At 38.7% G+C, this 24,009-nt stretch overlaps 1 protein-coding gene across 2 annotated transcripts in view; it reads left to right on the top strand.

Annotated features, from left to right (window-relative positions):
- LOC106925931 (phosphatase and actin regulator 1) overlaps positions 1-22,457 on the top strand; it is a 35,412-nt gene extending 12,955 nt beyond the window's left edge. The window contains exons 3-12 of one of the 2 annotated variants that reach the window (XM_015000514.2): positions 6,061-6,141; positions 7,041-7,244; positions 7,631-7,961; positions 9,766-9,968; positions 10,238-10,394; positions 14,271-14,326; positions 15,268-15,329; positions 17,210-17,350; positions 19,181-19,257; positions 20,171-22,457. In XM_015000514.2, the coding sequence (XP_014856000.2) occupies positions 6,061-6,141; positions 7,041-7,244; positions 7,631-7,961; positions 9,766-9,968; positions 10,238-10,394; positions 14,271-14,326; positions 15,268-15,329; positions 17,210-17,350; positions 19,181-19,257; positions 20,171-20,186 (1,328 nt within the window). In that variant the 3' untranslated portion in view covers positions 20,187-22,457. The remainder of the gene's footprint in view (positions 1-6,060; positions 6,142-7,040; positions 7,245-7,630; positions 7,962-9,765; positions 9,969-10,237; positions 10,395-14,270; positions 14,327-15,267; positions 15,330-17,209; positions 17,351-19,180; positions 19,258-20,170) is intronic. The other variant, XM_015000512.2, reaches the window with a different exon arrangement.
- Positions 22,458-24,009: the final 1,552 nt, after the last annotated feature.

The raw sequence follows: 24,009 nt of genomic DNA, 5'->3' as shown, positions 1-24,009 counted from the left end.
TCATCTACTTGTTTTGTTTGCATAATGCTGCCGTTGCCAAATAATTTTTGGTGCCTCCATTGTTCACACTGAATCCTCTTTCAAAGCCAGCGATAACCTGCCACGTCTAACTGCACTGCCTCAAAGTAAAGTTTTCCATGATGTTTTCAGTGATAAGTGGTCTCCCAAGTAGCTCCCACAGCTCAGGCAGCTGCTGTAGTCTGTCCGTGTTTCTACAGAGACAATTCCCTGTCACATCCGTTTTAGGCTGACGCATGAAACTAAACTTTTATAACCCCCCAAAAAAAGGAATGTGGCTTTTTTTTTTTTGCCTCTTGCAAAGCTCGCTCTTGCATCTATAGAAAAAAAAAATGCTTGAAACGACATGAATCTTGCAACAGATTTTCCCTGAACTTACCCATATGCATTCCTGGAACTTTCTGGATGCTGTCCTGAGACTTTCACAGAAATTACATTCTCTGAGCACAGTGGCTGCTTTCTCAGAACGAACTAGTTTTGAACGTTCGGCAATGTAGGTCACCTTAAAGGTCAGCTTTATGCATAAAATAAGATGACCTGTATGTTTCATGGAGGATTGAGCAATGCTGAAGCAGCTGCCTGAGCTTAGGGAACTACTTGCTTACGCAGTGGTTTATCACTGAAAACATCACGGACACTTTACTTTGAGGCAGTGACGTTAGACGTGGCAGGTTATCACTGGCTTTGAAAGAGGATTCAGTGTGAACAATGGAGGCACCAAAATTATTTGGCAATGACAGCTGACGCCAAACAAAACAAGTGGATGACACTCCATTATAAGAGAGGGGGAGAAGAAAAAGAAAATGAGGGAAAGGGGAGACAAAAGATGAACTTAGAAAAATATGAGGGACCAAAACAAAAGGACTGGTTAAAAAAAAAAAAAAAGTCCAAATATTGGCAACTGTGGCAGTGCTGACCTTGATTTTCATTGAACATCGAAATATGTCTACCTTTCCGCAAGAATGCTGCCCAGAGATTCACAGTATGATGACCTTGAGTAAAAAAAGAAAAAAAAAAAAAAGAAAAACCCAAAACATGTAATTTGAATAGTATAATGATTAATATTCTTTCTAGTAACCAATACCATTTTCCAGTTGTTGTTTTCTAAGGAAAACTGTTCCTCAATGGAAAAAGGTAGTTGTGTTGTGATACAGGAGTTGAGCGTTCCCTTCCTGCTTCCTCCGGTCACATGGCGATGTGACCCTGAGGCGTTACTCTAAAGCTCAAATCATCCAATCACTTGCTCTTGCACCTTATTAAATATACTGTTTGCTTTGCTAATGGAACGACTAAATATTGTAGAACTTCTGAAGCCATAACCTAAATTACCGGTCAGTGATGTGTGGGAAATATTATGTTTTGTCCTGTGCTGTTCCAGAACTTTCACTGAACTTTCCACTTATCTTGGACCCACTTAAGACCTTAATTCTCTTACTTTGTACTGATGGTAACTTTTTGGTCTGTTTGCTCTTTACATTAACAATGTGTTTGTTTCATAAACATAAACTTAAACATAAACTTCATGTTTCGGGTGTCGGTGTTTTTTGTCTTCACGTTTCCCCTCAAAACTTAACAGTTTTTAACGATTCCTGCTTCAGCAGGGAGCAAACCGGCCGCCGCCTATGCAGATGTTGTTATGGATAATTGGATGCTGATCTCCATAGAGGATTATAGATGTGGCACGATATTGAGTAGATGAATTCCAGCACAGAGCGACTGTAGTCTTCACCTCAGGAAAGGTGGAGGATGGGCGGACTGTTGCACGTATTATCATTTCGACTCGTAGCGCTTTGCACGGTTTTCACAGTAAGCTTGTATCAGTAATGGATCTAAGGACTCATCAGAACAGGCGTCTGGTTTCTCTGATGTTATCTTTGTGTCGTATTTTTAATCTCATTAGCAAATGAACGGCATCTCTCCGAGGGCCATGTTTCACTGGATTAGGTAGCAAATTTCAATATAAAGTAAACATTTTGCATGTACAAGCTGACTGCATCATACATATCACAAAGCTTGGCAGGACTTCTGTAGGAGCAGAGATCTTGTTTTGACAAAACTTCTCAAGATTAGCGCTTTTGGCTCCCTGTTGATGAAATTCTCCATAAAAGTTTTAATGCCGTTTTTGTAACGCTCACTTTGAGCTACTGAGCCTCAGGGTTGGTAGAATATGTTCTGACTATCTGGGTCACTTCACAGTTGAATATCCTTGCCTTTTTTTCTTCTTCTAAAAATCCAAGTGCAGCACTGAAATCAATAGAGGAGGAGGTTGGATATTGTGGCTGCATTTATTATGCTGTAAGCAGAGTGTCCTCAGTAAGTGTCCATTTCTTTCTCCTTAGAACAGATTAAATGGACTAGGCTTCTTTTGACCTCGACACCTTTTAGAGACACGCTATCCATCTAACATCGAAATTATTTACAGCTTAAATGCAGGTTACTTTTTTGGGAGTGTGGGAGGGGGGATGGAAACTCACTGTTCAGATGACTGAATGGGTTATGTTCAAGTGTTTATATATGCCCAAAATAATTACCCAAGTCATTTGTCTTTAAAAGATGAATTTACCAAATACTAAGAAAAATATGTGAAAACCATGATTTGAAGGTCAATGAGGGGAGGGGAGGGAAAAACAACAACAAAAAAGTATTTCTCATTTTAATGCCATTCAGAAAATCCAAAATATTTATATTGAAATTCTAACTGGTCTAAAGCAAGTTTATCAGTAAAGGAAAAAAAAAAAAGGTTTCTTAAGAGGTATTTCAAATGTAATTTCAAGTGTGTTCACTGGCGCATACAGAGTGACAATAATGTTATTAATTTATGGTTTTATCCAAAACCACTATGTCCATCAGAGAACGAGGAAGAGAATTTGATCTCTTTTAGAGAATTTACTCCAAAAAAAAAAAAAAAAAAAAAACTGTAATCAAGATGAAGCAAAAACCAGTCTTGCTTCAAGAAAAGACAGATTGGTATGGCTCTCTACTGAACCATCCTGATATTGAAATGAAAATCTACCTTTTACCATCGAATAATGAATGCATATTACGTAAACCGTTTTAAGGGGATAAGGAACATTATTTTGTCTTCATGCTCAGGTGGTGTTGGACATGTCGGCTTCAATTTGACCAATTGTCTCTCTTTATTTCCTGATCGCACGTGGTTGGTCCGTCAGATCTGAGGACCTAATATTCTCACTCAAGCTTTCGAGTTAATGGTATTGCATAAGTGTGCACATCCCTTGCCCATCACAATTATGTCATAAAACCTTGGATAATTGTTTTTCATTTAGGATGGTGGGGAAAAGAAGAATAATCCTTGAATGGATGATTAAACTGCCTTTTTAAAAGTGACAGTTTACCCTGGGTTTCTCCCCATTTGGTTACTTACTGACGATGTTTTTGTAGGTTTCATAATTAGACGGCAATCATGCAGATCAGGAAAGTCAAATTCTAATTTCATTTTGTGCAATTTCAGTCCCAGATTGCATTTTCCTTCCCTTTAAGTTCAATGTAAGATTGGATATCAGAAAAATCTGTCGTACACTAGAGTGACTTTGAAAAATACTAATAAATAAAATAATCAATTGTGAATAAATTATTCATCTAAATTGTCATCATTACTATCACTTACTTTTCTTTTTTTTGCTTCATACATTTATAAGTACTTTACCACACCGTGCCTAGTAATTATATCCAAAGCATTTAAGTAACTAATAATTTCCTGCCTGTTGCCATCACGGTCAGTGTACTTTTCAGTAATTGTTGATTTTGTATTGAAGTGCAGCTTGAAAGCACGGATGTGATACGATTCCTTTCTCCATGCAGTCCCTGCAGTGCTTGAGGAAAGCAGTCTGGTGAAGTTACTGCTTGCACAATCAGTCTAAAAATTGTGCCGTGTTGATTCTGGGTCAACTCTTTGATAGCTCTGTTTACTATCCCCTCGATATGCATGACCTAATGTTAAATTTGCTCCCCGATGTGGGGCATAATCAATTTTTAATGTGGATGCTTGCAGGAGAAGCTCAAAATAGCATCTGCAAAAGGCACAATTTATTTGCATTTCAAAGACTTCAATTAACCACGTTACTGGTTTCCAGAACTGGTGTTTTTTTATTTTATGCATCATACTGGGGGGTATTCTGATCATTCTTCTTTTTTAAAAATGGGGAAAGATTAGACGGTTATGTAATGACTAATTTCACGATTGGCTCCGATCTCAGACTGGCTTACATTTGAAAGCTTTTACATACACGGTGATGTTTGGCATGTTTGAGCTACGTCTAAAATCTAGCACGTTTACTAGCAACATGCCAGACTATGGATCATTTGAGCCTCATTGTTATCCAAATTATTGTCTTACAACCTTGTCTGTCAGATTGTTGTATTTTTGAATTTCTTCTGGAGCTTTTGCCCTCAAGTCTGCTGTGCAGTGACGAAACGAAGAGACGGTCAGGGTGCCGTTATTGTCACAAATCAGCTCAGTAGTGCAACTTGCCGTCAAACACAATGCCATTGCCAAAAAATATCAGGCCGAGTTAGGACTCTTGAATCAAAAGCACAGATGGCGGAAGCTGTGCTCCTTCTCATAAGCACAAGCCAAAGTACAGAAGCCTGGTGGGAGTTCTCTATGGTCAGTGTTTGTTGCACATCCTCATTTCTCATTCTTACCTGGTTCCTATGCAGGGATAGATTTGGATATAATAACCTTCGGTAGCTGAGAGGACAAGTGCTGCATTTTCTAAAACCTAAAAATAGAAGCAAGACAGAGATCAGAATTTTGTGGCTCATCTCCAGTTTTTGTGCTTCGCCCTACCAGTACCAATTTTCTCCGTTTCAGATCTATAATTTAGGAAGAAAGAAGAACAGTGATAACTGTTATCTTTTAGTTAGCCCTCCGGCCAAGTATGGTCATTATTCATTTATATTATCAGAATTAATGTCACCATGCACGTGAGAAGCAAGTCGCTGTGAAACGGTGTTCTGCTAATATGTTTTAAGAAAACACCATTGTGGAGATTATATTTCAACCTGTTTTTAGCATCTAATATTTGTGATTAGCATTAGGTTACATTTCTGAAATGTGTCTCTGTGCATGGGGTACCATTAATGTAATGAAACCAGTAAATTAACCTGCAGCTATAATATGTGGAAAAAAAATCAAATGTACAAGTGCAATTGACAGGGATGAGATCTTCCTCCTGGCTGACTCTGATTAGTTGTTTGTTTTTTGTATACATTTTGTCCCACAAATTGTCTTTGTGGGTCAGCATAGTGACAGTTTTAACAAATTGCATAAAAAGCATTTTGATTAAGATTACCTGCTGCAGCTTCAAGCTTTTCTGTGAAGTTTGAAAGTCAAAATGTCTTATTGTTTCCTTAGCCTCCTTTGATACAAAATATTTTCTAAAAAAAAAAAAAAAACTTAAACGGCGTTAACATTTGGCTAAATGAATAATACGTATTTTAGCAGTGCTGGCGACCGACCAGCTTCACTGACTTGAATTGCTCTGCTGATGGCGTGATAAACCTTTTATTTCACCGATCTCTGCTGGACAGGTCAAATCTATTTTTCTGCCTGCTAAGCTCCTTAAAACCACAGTAAAGCATACTGTGTTACCATGACGACCGCTAACAATGAGCTGCAGCTCTAGCATCTTTCTGCACACATCCGATACAGTGATGTTTGACATTTTGAAAGCACTCATGTTTTGCTCGACAACAGGATGCAAAATATCTTGTTTCTGTGCATGTAACGGTACTGCAAGTAAATCTATTTGTGAATAGATTTCTTAAAGTCAACAACTGACTAAGTTGTTGACTTAGTCGACCAGGCCTTCTATAAAAAAAATCACTTTTTTAGAGAGCATAATCAAATTGAAATGCGCGCAAGTGAACCTGCGTATGATTGATGTGGACCTGCTTGTCTTATAAAGTGCTTTCTAAAAGGCGCCAAACCGAATTAATAAATGCGCAAAAGATAGCAATGCGTTTATGGATGGTGGGGATTCACAAGCATTTAACAAACTTCTCCTTATACACTCCCAGCTTTGGAGAGGAAGATGTCCCTGCGACAGAGCAGAGATGAACTCATCAAGAGGGCAGTTCTGAAGGAGATCTTTGAAAAAGGTGAGTTGAATGCTGAACCACCCTTTTATTTACCGTGTCATAAGTCCCCGCTCTCTGATCTTCCTTTTTAAACATTTGACACGGAGCGTCCAGCGATATAATCTTTCATTATTGAAATTTTGTTGGATTTCAGTAGCCTCTATTAAAAACGTTCTGTATCTGAGTCGAACAAAGTCTGTGCCTTAGGGCTTTAAAGAGGGGGGGGGGGGGGAAAGCTGGCAAGGCTGTAAAAGTCCGCATGCTCTTGCCAAAATGTGGGGAGAGAAGATAAGAGTTTTTTTTTTTTCTTTTTTTTTTTCATACGTAAAAAAAGTAAGAAATTAATTCAAATTTCATGCTGCAGACAGCGGAGAGTCGTCTCAGTGAGACTAAAGAGAGTACAACCAGATTCTTTCTCAAGAACATGTCTGAAAATGCCTATTAAAGATTATTGCAAACATTTAGAAACAAACCGCTTTGAAATCTGCAGTTGGAGACTAAAGAATAATACAGTTTGAATTTAGCCATTTCCCTGCCACAGTTTCATGATCTGTTGCGTACATGATTGAAATGTTTCAGTCATTCGTTAAGCTCTAGCAAGGTGCATAAAGCTTGTGAGAACACATAATTTAGTTTTTGAATAGTGTGCCTATATACTATGCAGTATGTAATCGCAATACTAGGTCAGGACTGCATGAATTACTGCTTCAGTGCAGCCTGATGCAGAGGGAATCAGCCTGTCACTTTCCTGAGGTTTCTAGGAAGCCCAGGTTGCCTTAAAGGGGTGGAATTATGTACTTTCTAGGCACACAGTGCAGTTTTATAGCACAGTCAAATAACTGTGTTAACCACTGCAGGAATGCATGTTTTTCGATGATGACGCATGCTCTATTTTGTCGTTTTCCCCTCTCCTCCTTTAGCTACTGTTGAATTCCGATCCTCTATGGATGGCAGCATTTGCCCTCAGGAACCCTCCATGAAGACATCTATGGTCCTGCCCACCAAGAAATCTGTATCTTTTCCAAATGACCATCAGGAGACCCCAGCCAAGCCCCCACTTTACCACAAGCAGCCTCCTGCCCTGCCTCCAAAGCCTTTCTCTAGGATCCCAAACCATAGCACAGGTCAGTCGTATGTTTCCTTGGGATTTGCTGCCTTAACTATAAGCTTGCCTCGTCATCTGAGCCTGCCAAACCGCTCATGACCAGTGACTGCTCGTTCCTAGCGCTGTACCTGCGCCACACATGCTCATAGGATTATAGTAGTCTCATTAAAGTCCCCTGCAGTTAACGCAGCTGGGCTCTCACTGTCATTGCCAATCTGTTGGTGCAGGAAGAGGCATTATTCTGGCCTAATTCCCACTCCCTCTGCATTGACGTTGGTAGCCATGTGTGATCGTTTACAACCTTTGTTTATCCCTCTTTGCTGGCAGTTTTTAAGAGATTTGACGCAGCCGCATCATAAATTTTATGTACTCCTTTTTCTCCCTGTTTGTTTGTTTCCGCTCAAGATTCTTGCCAGCCAATGAAGTTGCCCTGCATGCCCGGGGCAAAGCACTCCCCACCCTTGCCTCCTAAGAAAGTGATGATCTGCGTGCCTCCAGGCGGGCTGGACTCCTCGCCGTCACCTTCCCTAAACCCCCTCAGCACGCTCCCGCCAAAGTGCGCGCCTCCCCAGGGTTTGCCTTCTCACCACGGCACGCTTCTGCCCTCCCAGCTCGCCGGGCTCCACCAGAGCCACGGCCACCCGCTCCAGCTCCAATACGGCGGCCTGCACGCCCCCAGCCGCATCATAGAGGAGCTCAATAAAACCCTGGCACTATCCATGCAGCGGTTTGAAAGGTCAGCTTCTGTCTTGTTAAATCTGTCTGGGGGGAGGAAAGGATGGATTAGGAGTTGATGATGGTCTAACTTCCTGTATAAACTGATTTGCAGTGTCTTAGTTGGATTTGACTGAACTTTGCTTAACATGTGTGCTAACGGAAACAATTTAAATCAAATTGCCAATAGGTCTGCAGTCCTCTAACTAGCATTAATCCTATGTATAAAATACCCCACAACATTTATTAACTACAGAAAAAAAAAAAAAAACAGTTTTCCGGTTTTGAATTTTTCTGTCCATTTGTTTGGCACTGAGTTCAGTGTTAACTTATTTTCAAAAGTATCTTCTGTTTTCATTGAGGTCGCATCCTGGCAGCTCTGTTGTACAGGTCTAAATCAGCACACTGCCTCTCAGGGCAGCCTGCCCTGTTTTTTGTTTTGTTTTTTCAGTGAAATGTGTGTATGTGTGGGCACAAACGCATGGAGTAGGCGTCCCTCCAGCAGTTTGGCCTGACATAACATGACCAGCTGCTCTTGACGAGAGCCGAGCTTCTTCATGTTTGGAGAAGAGTGACACGGTAGTAGATTGGACATTATGTAACCTCTTGCATTAGGATCTGTCTTTTATTTATTTATTTATTTATTTTTTCACTAGAGCTGTTTGGGCAGGGATAAGGAAGTAATGCTCTTGACAGAGCTCACAATTAGTCTGAAAGCTTGGAGTGGTTGCATAACAGTGGCTCATCATAAGAAGCTTCAACCAGACTGTTTATTAATCATTCTATCAAATATGCAGCTGGTTAACCTGTGATGCCTCAGGAAACGGAAGTTTATTCTTCAGGATTTCTTTTGAATTACTTGGATAAGTTTTTGATCCACCTAATGTGCCTGAGGTTTGGCACTCGATCCTCAGGGTTCTTAGAGTCTGGAAGAGTATGGGAGTTAAGCAAAGTGTTTTCCAGACCTGAATTGGTATAGAAAAATAACCGGAGCATAGAACAAGTTAGTATTTCCAAACTTTCCCTCCTGTATTAATTTAGAATTTTCCCATCTGCCCATTTCTTTGTCCATTTGTCTTTTTATTCATAGGTCCATTTGTTTATCTGTCTCGCATTATCCTTCTGTCCTTCTGTCCGTCCATTTCTCTATTTGCCTGTTTGCCCCTGGCCATCTTTCCATCTGTTTGTCCTTCTCTCCGGCCATCAATCCATTTATTTGTCCTTTCACCTCTCGTGATGTTTGTTGCTCTGTCCATTTGTTTGTCTGTCCATTGATCCATTATCCACTGCTCTGTTCATTTGTCTGTCCGACTGTCTGATGATCCATGTTTTTTTTGTTTTTTTTCTGTCCTTCTGTTTGTTGCTCGAAGTCTGTCAATTTGTCTGTTGAGACAAATTGACAAGTTGAGTCATTTTGCCTTTCTTTCATCGGTCAGTTTGGTTTTATTTTCATTTGTCAATTTACCTCCATTTATTTGACTTCCCAATGTCCATACATCTCTCAGTTTGATTGGATGGCCTTTGTGGTCACTACAGAAAATGTCTGCTGTATATTCATAGTCGTGCAGTGATAGAATGAAAGCTTAACAAGCAGCATGTTGTATTTCAATGTGTTTTTATATTTCTTTTTGCTGAGGCTTTCTTACCAACATATAGGTTTAATAAATCGAGTAAATAAAACCAAATATAAGGTTTACCAAAGAAATTCAATCTTTTGTTCGTTTAACATGTCACTCTATATCAAAACTGCTTTTCTTTAATAAGACCAGATGGTTAAACTCCAATAAAAATAACATTCATAACAAAATGTCCTTTTTCATCCATAGCTCTGCTTTACTGGGCAGTGTTCAGTGTGCTCCCTTGGACAGGAGAGAAGTGCCATCAGTGATAATCGAGTACGAGGACGACAAGGAGAACATGCCCAACGAGTCCGATTACGAAGACCTGCCCAGTATGTACAAGGATGAAGAGGATGATGTGGATGATGATGAGGAAGATGACGAAGACGATGACGACTCCATATTCACAAGTGAGCGAGGCTGGAGCTTATATTGATCGAGGTTTTAAGGCCCGTGTAATGGATCAGTGGTGTTAAGATGTCATAATCAGGATAATTGTATACGTTTTGAAATTTAAATTTGTGGCACCCTCCCTTCTAATGTAAGAGCAACTTTGGGGGTCTTTCAGGAGGAAGACATTTACTACTGAATCTGCTGTGTGTGTATACTGTAAACTTTCACGTTTGGGCCCAAAATGAAAGGACTTTAAATCATTAATATGGCCTTTTTATTTTGAAAGGTACTCTGGCTAAGAAAGTGCTACGAAAAGATTCTCTGGCCATCAAGCTGAGCAATCGTCCATCAAAAAGAGAGCTGGAGGAGAAAAACATCCTGCCTATGCAGACTGATGAGGAGAGGCTGGAATCAAGGCAGCAAATAGGCACCAAACTCACAAGGTGAATTGTACTTTAACCTAAATACAATTACTTTCCACCTACTGTAACTTTTTATATGAATTCAAGTGACGGGCAATGGCTCATTTCAACCCAAAAGCAAGCATTTTGGGTCAGATTGTGCCAACAGAACTGCAGCGGGATCCAAAGCGGATTGGTCTCCGTTTTTTTTTTTTTTTTTTTTTTTCCAAACTCTATTTTTATCCTTTTTTCTTTCATCTTGTCTTCTAAACATTTGATAAGGAGACATGCTTTATCTCGTTAAGAAGTCTCTGAAAATGGAGCTGACCTAATTTCAGTGATGCATCCTCCCTCCCTTTTTCTCCTTCTCTTGTCTTCTCTCCAGCGTGTGCTCACTATCTCTCTCCTCTCTCTTCCTCCTGCTTGACTTCCTCCCTCGCTCACTGAATCACCACGGTGATGCATGTGCCAAAATCTTTTTTTTTTTTTTTTTTTTTTTTTCCTCTCCCCTCATACCAGCAATTTTACAATCTTGCATGATGCTGGAGCTGATTCTTTAAACCACACAAATGAGTATTTATTTGTTGAGCTCATAAGGTGGTGTGAAAATGTGTTTGTCTTCCCGATTTCCTATTTTTTTTGTATGTTTAATTTAAATATTAGTCAGAGACAACATAAGTAAACACAAAGCGCAGTTTTTAAATTATGTTGTTATTAAAGAAGAAACAACTTCTAAGGTCTTCTGTGGGGGGGGGGGGGGATAACAAAATTGCCCCATCCCCCCTGTTACAACATAGCTTAAATGTGGTTTATCACGCCTTTATCACCCAGGCAAGATTACTGCCCCACCTGTTCTCAACCAATACATCACTTAAATAGGACCCACCTGACAAAGTGAAGTACACCAGATGATCCTCAAAAACCAGGCATTGTGCCAAGATCCAAAGAAATTCAGTAACAAATGGTAAATGGCCTCTATTGCCTTGTATAGCGTTTTGCAGTACCTGCAATCAGTCACCCGTTCACACACACATTCACACCCTGATGGTGGTGAGCTACCACACTGTTCCACTGGGGCTGCCATGCACCGGCACCACTGGGCTTTCTGACCACCATCAGCAGGAAAGGCGTGTGAAGTGTCTTGCCCGAGGACTCGATAATGGAGACAGACAGAACGGGGATTCAAACTCCTTAATATGGACCAAATTCTCTGAGGAATATTTAATAACTTGCTGAATCTGTGCCTCAAATAAGGCAGTTCTTAAGGGAAAATGGGGTGCAAAGACATGCTGTACCTAAAGGAGGTTGTCTAGAGTTTATTGCTCTGAAAGTTATGTAAGGACATGATTATCCTTCTATCGTTTTTTACATGACTTTGCCTCCTCAAATGTTTGAATTTCTTATAGCCTTTCTGCTAGCTTTAAAAAAGGTGTTATATATATATATAAACCATCTGATTTGCCATATGCTGGATCAAAGCAAGTGTACGGTATGGCTCTTGATGAGTTTAATTACTGCATTGCATTGATGGATTATCGTAGACTCAGTTGGAAACTGGTTCAGTCAGTTTAAGCATGGCTCCTGTCAAGCTGCTGTTGGGTTTCGCATTTAATCTTTCAATGGTGTCAAATGAGCCACTGCTGTGTTGAAAGCGTTTGAAAAGTAAAAAAAAAAGGTTCTGAAGTCATTTGTATTTTATTCAGTTTGGGACCAAGTCGAGGTGTTTCATTCTAAATCTCATTGTCAGTTATAGAAGAACTTGCTCTGTGAATGTCAACTACTTAACTTTCCAGGGACTTACTGTCAAAAAACTAGAGAATAAATACAGGGAAGAGAAAAGAGGGAGCCAAGTTTTCCTGAGCTGCACTTGCCATACTCATACTAAGTAGGCCACTTCTTGACCTTAATTGTATCTAAAATGTGTTGGATTTTGACTTGAGGTTGCATGATTATTTTTATTTAAATTTCAACAGGGTTGTTAAAGTTTGATTTGTTGTTTTTTGTTGCTTTTTTTTGTGGACGCTTATTTGCACCTGATTACAATATTTAACTGAAGTTGGATCTGATGACTGCTGAGGTATGTGTTTGTTCATGAAACCAGGCAGAAAGCATGTTTTACCTCTAAAATAGGATGTTGTTGCGTTAGATTTACCTTTTGAATAGTCACCTAAATTGACTGAAAAATGGAAAACAATAATGTACCCATTAGTCACCTACACCATGCTTCATTGTTACTAATGGGTATGTGGTTGTTTAAGCAACAACTCTGTTACCCATTAGAAAATGCCAAAAGAGAATGCAGACACATAATCAACATAGTGATGACCAGCAAAAAAAATGTTTTGATCGCTCAAAGCATGCAATCAATGATTGGTTGGTAGGCATCCGCCAAGAGACTGCTCCCTGCACCATTTCACCAGCTTGCATGGGTCGATGGATTTATGCTGTCGACACCAAATTCTAACTACATCGTCTGCAGCCTCAGCAAAAATAAAACTTTATCATATGCAGACTAAAGTGCATATTTTCAGACTTCAGCCGTTTTTTTTTTGTGTGTTTTTTTTTGGTGAGCTTGTACAGCTTCGGCTGAATGATCTCGGTTGACGGCAATGGAACTGGACGTGCTCTTCCACTGTTGTAGCTCATCTACTCAAGTGCTAGACATGTGCATTTCGAGAACCTGAACTGCTCAATTGTCAAGATCTGTTATCTGAGGGTTAGCAGACATTGTGTGTGCGGGAAGCACAGCCCTGGCTGTCTGCTCTGCCACTGTTTATGGGAGGCTTTTTCTATTTTTTTTTTCCTCTACTGAACTTAGTTTTGCAATGTGTTGCTTTTGCCTTACACTGAGAGATTATGAAAATCAAGATGTTTGCAGTTTTGAACCAGTCTGACATCAGCTTTTTAATGTGCTGCTTGTTTGAGACCAAAAGAGAACAAAGGTCTTGAACTTCACCATCACATATTGTCAGATTCCAACCACAAAATTGTATGTATTTTTTAACTCATTTTCTTGTATGCGATGGGCCAACATAAAGTAGAAAATAATTGTGAAGTAAAAGAAACTAGTGCATGCAGTTATTTATGTCCTTTTGTTTACATAGTAGATTAATCGAAGTCGGATGGGATGGAGAGCATCTGTAAGCAAATGTTTGAAAGTCTTGTCACAGATTCTCAGTTGGATTTTGGTATGGTCTTTGACTAGGCCATTCTAGCAAATGGATACAATTTGATCTGACTTTATGTTTGGGTTATTATAGTGTTGGAAGGTTAAAATGAAACTTTTGTTTCAGGATTTCATTTTATCTCATTTTTAATCCCGAGCCACTTTTTAAACAAATCCATAACTTTATCATTGTCTACTGTGTTCTTTGATCTCCATGTTAATAAGCATCTCTAACAAACATTTGAAGTCTTCAAAGAACATCTGTAGTTATGCTGATATTAAAATACTCGCATCTATTACCATAGTGACACCTTTAGACAACTGGTTGCACTGGATTTTATTTATAGATATTAGAAGAAGGGGAGCTTGAATACAAATGCATGTCTCAGTCTTCAAATTAATATTTGTAGCAGATTTTGAAAACTGATTTTGTTCTGCTTCACAAATATGTGATTTTTTTTTGTAGGAATATTAAAACATCCTTGTGAAGCTTGTGGTTACAAAGTTCAAGGAGGGGAAACAAAAGGTTTTGCAGGACAGTCGAATATCAGTTTTAAAGCCACTGGGCTGCTTTTACCAGTGTCTTCTATATATAAATCCAAATTCACCTGAATATTTTCAAAATGTAATCATTACATGACCATTGCAAAGTGGATGAAAGCTTTTGCCATTTTGTGCACTTTTTTTTTTTTTTTTTTTGCCTTAGCTTTTCCAATGGGTAATGTTCTGACAGTGCATGTGTTTCTTGTCAGGCGCTTGAGCCAGAGACCAACAGCAGAGGAGCTAGAACAAAGGAACATCCTCAAACGTAAGTGTTAGAATTTTCCCCCAACTGTACGAAGTGTTTTAGTTTCATAAAAAATAAAATGGTGTCGACGTTTACTTTGGAACCCCATTTTTCATACAGTTCAGCAGTTTGACATGGTCATACGGTTGGCATACATTTGCTGCTTTGTTCCTCCTTGGTCAGTCGTTTTCTCGTGAAGCAGGCATGCAGCAGGACTCCCTGAGAAACTCGTGTCTGCAGAGACCTGTGTCTTAGTTCAGGCGTACACCGTATCAGAGAGAAGCAGCTCTGTTGCCTGGGACTTTGCCGCTCTCACATCAAAGACGAGCTTACCAGCAGTTCCTGCTTTCCCAGAGGCTCCTGTGTGATAGGCAGAGCACAGAAGGAAAGCACAAATGAGTGATAAATCCATCGCTTCTGCACACACACCAACACCAAGGTTAAACAAGCGGCTTTTTTCCCCCCCCTCTGTTTTAGTAAGGAGCCATCGACGATACAGAAGCGTCGACAGCAGTGCATACATGTTGAGCACCAGTACATGTTTGACTGGCGGAGCTTTTGCAAACAGGGTTCCAGGAGGATTCTTGTTGACTGTCATTTCTGTAACTGCCTCCTGTGTTTGGTTTTTGTGCATGCGATATGGTGGAAAATCTACCGTTCAAACGCAGAAAGTGGACCGCTCGCTAAATTAAAACCACGGGGCCCCGTAAAAAACACAGAGGACTTGAAAGGAACAAAGCAATAATTGACTCCCCCAAACCCAAGTCAAACAGCAATACGGTCAATAACTGAACTGTTTAAAGCATTAAGAAGTGTTTTCCAGTCAAAGTGCCACTTTGTGTAAATAGTGTTTTTATCGCTTCAACAGTTTTATTAAAATCCCACAAAGGGCCTGCTTTTTTTTTTTTTGTTTGCATCTGCCTGCTGTAAAGTAAACCCGCCACTCTTCTCAATCTCTGCAGCTCGCAATGAGCAGGAGGAGATGGAGGAAAAGAGGGAAATAAAACGAAGGCTGACACGAAAGGTGAGTCCAAAATGGCTCCGAAGGTGCAAACTCACACTTGCTGTTCAAACCACTGAAGGGAGCAAAAGAGAGGTCAGGGTAAATAAACACTAGAACACTGAAAAAAAAAAGTCTTTTACAGGGCTGGCATTGTCTGTGTGTGTGTGTGTTTTTCTTTTTTTAGCTTTTTAACAGAAGAGCTTCGTGTCCTTGCTGCCCTTGCTCCTTCAGCATGTTGGCGTCCAAATATTTTGACCCCATAGGGAGGTGTTGTTCCCCTCAATGTTGTTTATACAGTAACACTTTCTGCTCAGCAGCAGACACACTGCACTGGAGTAGAATTTCTAATGTTGTTCAGCTGATATGCATGGAAGTAAACCCAAGTAAAACCAACCATAAAACCAAGTTAAAGGAATATTAATCAGTTGGCTTTTTTTTTTTTTTAAGAAAATCTAAATACCAAACATGGTATCTAATAAATGAAATATCTACTGTAAGAAAGTGTTTGAATTAAGTCAGTGAGATATTAAACTGGAGCATAATTATACTTTTATGGTTAATTTAGTATTATATAGTGAAGAATAACTCTGAATTCTTCTTTGCAAACAAGAGTTGGGAAGAAAAACACTCCTAACTGGTGGTGTGAACACTTTACTCCTTCAGAACCGTGAAAGGAAAGTGAAGCAGTAAGAGTGAAAAAAAATACAGCGTCCTTTAAAGTGGACTAACATTAGTCTGTCTGACTGGCATGCAAAGTACGTTGGTGAAAAACTCTCTCTGCAATGAGACATGGTGGTGGCTGCCCTTAAGGATTTGGGGACTGTTTTTTTTCCCCAGCAGAGACGGGGAAGCTGGTCAGGATTAATTAGAACATGACGGGAGGTAAACACAGGCCAGTCTTGAAAGACATCGCTTTAAGGACTGCAAAAAGACCTGAGACTGGGGCAGGTGTTCAGCTGCCAGCGGGACAACAACTGAAAACATGCAGTCAGAACTAAACTGAAATGGTTTTGATCAAATTATTATGCATATCTGTTAGAATGGACCAGTCGCAGTTCAGGTTCTAAATACTATTGAGAATTTGTCACGGTCATAAAAGTACACAGATTCTTTAGTTGGAAAAACGGCTAAACTTGAGGCTGAAATTTCCCTTTGAGTTAGAGTTCTTGTTACCTTAGTCAGCATGTAGTTCTAATATTCTAAATAATTAAAAAAAAAAAATTAATGCCTTATTCTGAAGGGGATTTCACCAGAAACCTGATTTCTAAAAACACAGGTTCCTGTTCTGCATTAAAACTTCTGGGAATCTTGGGGCTGAATTCTTAGGATGATCATTTTGAAAGTTTAAGTTGACTTGGATAAATCTTTTCAGTGAAGTGTGTTATTATTTGCAGACTTTTGAATGGAAAGATGCATTTTTACATCGGTTTGAGTACAGTAACGGACCACAAGCGGTCATTATTTCTCTGGTAAAAGATGTTGATTACCATGCTGAAGAATACTGTAAATGTTGCAATGTTTATAATGTAATTTTTTACAAGTTTATTGGTTTATAAATGAAGCATCATCCGCTTTCGCTGAAGTATCCCAATCTTTTATTAACCAAATTATATTTCTTAAATACCTGATTGTTTAAGATGATTAGAGAGCTTTTCAAATGGATGTTTTCTAAAGATGATGCACAGGATCTAAAATTTGAAGCTCTTCTCCAGATGCCATGACTTGTAGAACTCTGATCCAGAACTGTTCTCCAATATGTTTACATGGAAAGCACCTAATTTGCAAGTCTTCCTTTTGTGTGCTTGATTATATAAAAAAGTCTTGAGGTCCATCTAATCCAACAGATTTACGTTTTTTTCTGTTTCATAACATGTTTTTTTTTTTTTTCCCTCCTGTTCCAGTTGAGCCAGAGGCCCACTGTAGAGGAGCTGAGACAAGCCAAAATTCTTATCAGATTCAGTGACTATGTAGAGGTCTCGGACGCCCAGGACTATGACCGGCGAGCCGACAAACCCTGGACCCGACTCACGGCAGCTGATAAGGCTAGTACTACTTTGACTATTTTAATTAAACTGATGTAATCTTTAATTTTTTTTTTTTTTTGGACCTAAATTTCATTGTCTGTTCAAATTGACGTTGAGCTTCCTCATGGCTGCTTCACATGACGTAACCCCTGACACGGGCGAACCATGACTCAGCTAGATTTGGTGTTTCTTCTGTCTTGTAGCGTCATGTTCCACTTCAGCTGTTTTATTTCTGATTGCGAGTAAACATCCTGAAGCGGTGCTGCTGCTGACTGTCCACCGATCTACGCCGCTGACTTTTAATGAGAGCCAGACTTGTGCTGAGCTCATCTTCTGCCGTCTTCTAGTTTGCTGACTCGTGACTCAGAGCACCCCAGGTCACACCTGAGGAACTCTCAAGAACATCATAGGGAATCAGCATTTCTATTACGCAACCAAGTCCCTTACATAAGAGAATAATTGGATAAACCACGCCTCGGGACCCCTAACCGTGGTGCCGTTCTGCTGACGTTTTCCTCTCCTTTTTCTTTCATTGGGTAGAGCGTTTTTGTTCTGCTGTCCTCAGTACTTGCTCCCTGAGGCTGAAGATGTCCCCCTGAGTCATGTTAAATAGTAAAGCAATAACATCACCTTGCTGGATTGCCGTCGCACGTAACATTTTAAATTGGATTTAAAGTCCCCCTGGCAAACCGATTTATGTCCTGAACTTTTCCGCTGCTGAAGACGTATCTCATAAAGGCAGTAAATTCAGCGGACATGGACTCCTGACGCAGTAACACGGTGCTCGGTATGTGAGCTGGATTCGAAACTTCTCAGAGGGTGAGGGCTGATGTGACTTGCCTAATTAACAAGCATACCGAAACCACTCCTGAACTACTACTACTACTACTGCTGAAACCTAGCTTCGATGTTTGCTTTTATGCCTTTGTCTAAGAACCACAATTCCTTAGCATAAATTTGATGTTTAGAAGCAGAACTCAGAGTCATCAAAATAAGACCAAAAAGTAAACTGTATTTTATAAACCTGCACACACAGGCATTTCTAGTTTGGGTGACTTGAATTAAAAATTGACTGAGTTTACAGATATGATTCCATCTCCACATGCAAAACCCCTGGGTAAAAAAAAAAAAAAAAATATATATATATATATATATATATATATATATATATATATATATATATATATATATATATATATATATATATATATATATAGTGTAGGACTGAAAAGACTCTAGTGTAGGACCATCATTTTGCACCTGAAATTGTACTAAAAAAATACATTTGACGTTAATTGATTATAAAAAGCTGCATGTATTGGCACCATTAATAATTCTTATTAAATGTAATTGACAAAGTATAAGTTGATCAAAGTGTTAAGAAACTTGTAATTAGTAATCTATGACTTGCTGTTTAACAAACCTATACTTATTATATAACACTGAGGCCCATTTGTCTTAGCCACTGTTAAAAATAGGAAAGGAGAGAGAACATGACATGCCAATGAATCGTGTGTGTGTGTGTGTGAATGAATTGTCGTGGCTATTGTAAAGGGTGTTTTTTAGGCATGTTGAATTTCCTAAATTTATTCATAGAGGCATAATTGGACCAGAAGAGGACTGCTTATCATATTAGGGCTCATGATTGTCTGCAGAGGGAAAATATGCGGGTCTTATGGTGTGGAAAGAGAACTCAGTGGAATTGTTCATGGCCTTGAGTGAAGTATAAATAATGCATGAAGTGCACAAAAAAGTGTTGGAGTACATGGCTTAGAGACAGCAGGATTTTTTTTTTTTTTTTTCTGAAAAGCTGTTGCTACATTTCTGAATCTTGTTTCATGTCTACAGGCAGCAATCAGGAAGGAACTCAATGATTTTAAGAGCAACGAGATGGAAGTCCATGAGTCAAGTCGTCATTTAACCAGGTAATTAGAGAAATTAATTTTGCATCCGACTTTCCTTACATTATTGTACCCCTATTGTTACAGTATCTTGCAGAGGTACATTCCTTGTGTGTAATGTAATCTCAGTATAGTATTTTGTGAAAGTGTGTTGGAGTTTGTAAGGCTGTTTGATGCTGGATTTATTTACAAAACCATCTAATAAGCTTTGGATGTCTCACACAGCCATGTTTGTTCCATTGTCTGAAAATAGAAAGATTGGATCCCTACTGCAAACCCACTAAGTTATAGCTGTCCACCAAAACCTGCTGCCCAGTCAAGGAGGGCGTTAATCAGAGAAACACCTAAGGGTTAGTCTGGAGGGCCCTTGCAGATCTATAGCTCAGATGGGAGAAACTGTTTGAACTTCACAAATCTGACCTTTTTGGAACAGTGGTAAGAAGGAAGCAGATTACCACAATCCATGTAGGGGATACAGAAAATGTGGAAAATGTTGTGCTTATCAGACGAGACCAACCAGATCTGAGCCTGTCTATAGGGACGCTTTTTTTTTTTTTTTTTAATTATTATTTCAGCAGGGACAGAAAAGCCAAATAAAGACGACTGAGAGATGGCTGAAGATAAATGCAGGGCAACCTTGGAAGAAAACGAATATGGCTGTGGTCTTTTGCTGCCTCTAACAGAAGAGCAACAATGGAATGGATTAGATCAAAGGATAAAGTGTTACAAAGGTGCCCAGTTAAAGTCCAGTCCTAAATCCGATAAGCTGTCAAGACTTCCTGTTAACTGATGTTCTCCGTCCACTTTAACTGGACTTGCATCCACTTCACTTATTCACTTTTTCTGCTTTGTGTTGATGTTTGTAGTTTTTTGGGTAATGAATTTGAGCATAGTTTTAATAAAACAGCTAAAACATTTATTTATTTGTTTTTTACAGGTTTCACAGACCTTAGTAGACCACAACTGTCGCAAGCAATCCAGTCTGCTCCTCTGGAGAACCTTAAGTGCTGGACAGTAAAACAGTGCCCGTCTCTTCAATAAGGCCATGTATTCTGAAATGCCTTTTCAGGATTTACACATCTGAGTCAGCGCTGCACACCAAGATGCTGACAGCCACTGTTCAGTCCCTTATAGTAGCACAAGAACAACTCTAGGTAATGCACATTGCCCCTGTAAGGGGCTCGTTCAACTGTCTCTTAAACCTCTCCGCTGAGCTCTCCGGCTGGCGCTCAGTGGTGTGGAGACTGGACAGCCGAAGAGTCCTTGTTTGCAGTTGATTGACACATGCAGCAAAAACCTACTTGGGTTCAACAACACCACAACACCAGTGGACTTGTCTCAGTGGACATGTTTTTAATCCCCTCCTCTCCATTAGGCTGTCACTATGAACTCTTTTTAGCTCTTGTGCACAATCTTGAGTGAGGATGGAGAGTTAATTGTTCCCAGCTGATTAAGTGAGAAGAGACTCCATCTTTACTGTTCCTGCTGGGATTTTAGAAAGAAACATAAAGGAGGAAAAGCCTCCAGCATTAGAATCATGTGCAATTTTTTTTCTTTTTTCTTTTTTTTCTTTCTGCTTTTCCCAGACTACAGCGCCCTCTGGAGTTGTGAGTCCAATGTAATCCTGATCCCGCTCCTCTAGATGTGCAATTCTAACTGTAACCAGCAATGCAGACATCTAATTGCTAACTGTGAATTTGAGAGTCTGGACAATTGCCAGACTCTCTCCAGATGTATATTTTGTTGATACTCAAGAAAGAAGGTTAAAATTAAGGAATTAAAAAAAAATGTTTAGATGACTTTTATTAATGTCTTATGCATTTTACAGTTAAATTTGCAGCTCACAGAAATTTTCTGATTTTTAGTGTACACAATCTTGTTTTTTTTTTTTTTTTTAAGTTGGTCAATTTTAATGTTTTTAATAGAAGCACTTCAACCATGAACACCTAATTTAAATGTCTGTATGCATTCCAGTGCTTTGAAGAGAGTATTAAGTGATTGCTTGCCACATTTCTCTTTTATTATTATTATTTTTACGTGTGTTTGCTTATATATGTTTATTCCTGGCTCGAAATGTGCACTGTAATATACACTTTAATTTTATACTTGCGGTATGTCCCTGAAGCTTTTAACAAAGCAATACCCTTTGTAGAGAGGAGGTTCAGATGAATTCTCCCCCCACCATTTGTATGTTTTTTTTTTTTGTTTTGTTTTTTTTTGTCTGTGCAGACACGCTTCTGTCTTCAGGGTCTAACAGTTTGTTTTATATGGATGTTTGCTTCAGAGTTTTTGCGGAGCCATTTTTCCTTAAAGGACCACGTAAAATCTGCCTGGATAGCTTTACCAACACGTTCGGACAAGGTGCAATGAAAGTGTCATGGCTTGTGATGCACACTGTATTTAACGGGCTCTGACTTTATCATGTTCTGAGTGACTATTTTTGAAGACCTTTTACTGCTTATGTACTGTTAAGAGTTCAGCTCATTTTATTTTTATTTTTTTTTTTTTTTCAAATTTGTAAGTTTTTTTTTTCCTGATAACTGATCCCTATACCAGTATTTCAAGACTTATGCTTTTTGCTTATTTTTTTATTTTTATTTTTTTATGCTGTATTACTTTAAAAGTTGCAAAAGAAATTTTCATCAGCTGCAGAGATTAGAAGCTGTTCCTATTGTGATTCATCTCTGTAAAGGAACATGGGTTCTGTATTATTTTAAAAACCTAAGCAGTGTTGGGTGAACTGATGGCATCTGGGGATGAAAAACGTTACATTTCTTTGTTCTGCATGTGTTTTATATGCCAGAAAAGGGGTGTTGTTCCAGTCATCACTCTTTTTTCCATACCACTTAGTGGAAAACAATCCTGATTGGATTACACACACACACATGCGGTGTTTTATGTTGAATTCACTTTCTGCAGAACTGTAGTTGGTCCCCTTTTTTAAAAGAAAAAAATATTCGCAGATTCAGAAAAATGGAGCGTTATAGAAATGAACATGCAGTATTTTGAAATTGCTATAACACGACCAGAGCCAGTGGATCAAGCATGAGGTTTGGCATTTTGCTGGAATCAAGGAACATGATATCAGCAATAATCGGTTTCCTTTAACAAGTTGGCGGTGTGACTCAAAGTAGTCTTTTTTTTGTTTTTGTTTTTTAATTCCTGAAATGCAGAATACCATGTAAGGAACACATCATGCCAATAAAATTCTATTTCTGAATGCACTTAAATAGTTTGACTTGTCATTTTAACATATTTAAAAGCCTTGACTTTTAGGCATTTGAATGTACTTTTTTTTTTCCTTTGAGACTGAGTACTTTTGAAATATGTAATACATTATTTGCATACTAATGCTAATTTCCAAAAAGCAACTTGCATACTAATTGCATATTCCATTAATCCCAATATTGATGAGTGACATAAACCAAATGACCCAGATTTGATATTTGCATCAGTAAAGGAGTAAAAACGCTTGAAATGGTGAATTACTGATTCTAATTGGAAAAATTAAGTGAGGAATCTTTCAAATCAGAAGGGTGTCTGTATTATGGCATATCAGATTTTTTAGAGTAAAATGGGCTTTTTCTAAAATAACTTAAAAAAAAGATAACTTGGGATATTTATTAATAAACATTGATAATTGTTACCAACTAAGGAGGGTATTAACACATTGGCATTAGACATTGCTTGCATTTCAAAGAATTATTCATCAACTTAAAGCTGAGGCATTCCAGAGATGTGGTAGGGGACAATTACAACACATCAGGTGTCAAAACAAAGCTTTAATATCTTTTTCTTATGGACATTAACAATGTTATAATGGGAGGTTAAACTATTTGCTATAAATAATGCCTTGCTAAATTATTTTTACCACTTCTGCATTTTGCTTGTTGCAACCACTGAGTTAAAACTTCAATATACAGCATTTAGATTGTATGTGGAAAATAGTGCATAGTTAAGTGGAGGAAATAGTGCAAATGTTTAGTTTATGTTTTTACAATTGATGTGAAAATTGTGACATTTGCATTTCACTTAAATCCATTGCAAACACGCTCATGGTGAACTGATGGTGGTAGTGTCATGCTGTAGGGAATGTGCTTTTCAGCAGGGATATGGAATCTGATCAGGGCTGCAGGGTCAAGATGAGTGAATCCAAGTACAGGGGAGTCTGGAAGAAGTTCTTTCAGAGGGGGTTTTGAATGAAAAACATAAATTGTTTTGCTTCTCTATCAAAATTATGTATAACTTTGTGTTGATCCATAGCATAAATTGCCACATTTTTTTTTAATTCAGGGGATGTGTGAATACTGTTTCAAGACACTGCAATAACTAGATTGCCAAGTTACTGGTCTCTCACTCTGCAAGATAGTGAAGCATTATGTGAACTGTAAGTCTTTAACCCTAACAAATTACAACAGGTCAAAATTATGTGTTCCAAATGGAAGATCTTTTCATTTCCCAGCCTGAAAATCTTAAATCATACAATAATTTAATTAGTTAAATAGTACAGTGAGACAATAAAAGGGCACAAATGTAATAATCTCTGGGTATTTTTAACTACTCTGAAATTAATTATGGTACTTTTTAATCTTATATGGTGGCACAGAAAACGGGCTAAAAAGTGGTGTTTTTATCATGTTTCTTCAGCTAAGCAAGTTATACAAATGCACCAATACAAACAACACTAAAAAAACTATTTTTGAAATTGTGCTTCAGCTTTTTTCTTGCTGAATTTAGAGCGGGAAAAATACAATATCCTCTCCACTAGATGGCAAC

The sequence above is a fragment of the Poecilia mexicana genome, unplaced genomic scaffold (assembly GCF_051168715.1).
Source record: "Poecilia mexicana isolate PSO_F unplaced genomic scaffold, ASM5116871v1 scaffold_17, whole genome shotgun sequence".
Lineage (NCBI taxonomy): Eukaryota > Metazoa > Chordata > Actinopteri > Cyprinodontiformes > Poeciliidae > Poecilia > Poecilia mexicana.
Note: the sequence above shows the minus strand (reverse complement) of the source record. Positions and strands in the feature narration are given on the sequence as shown.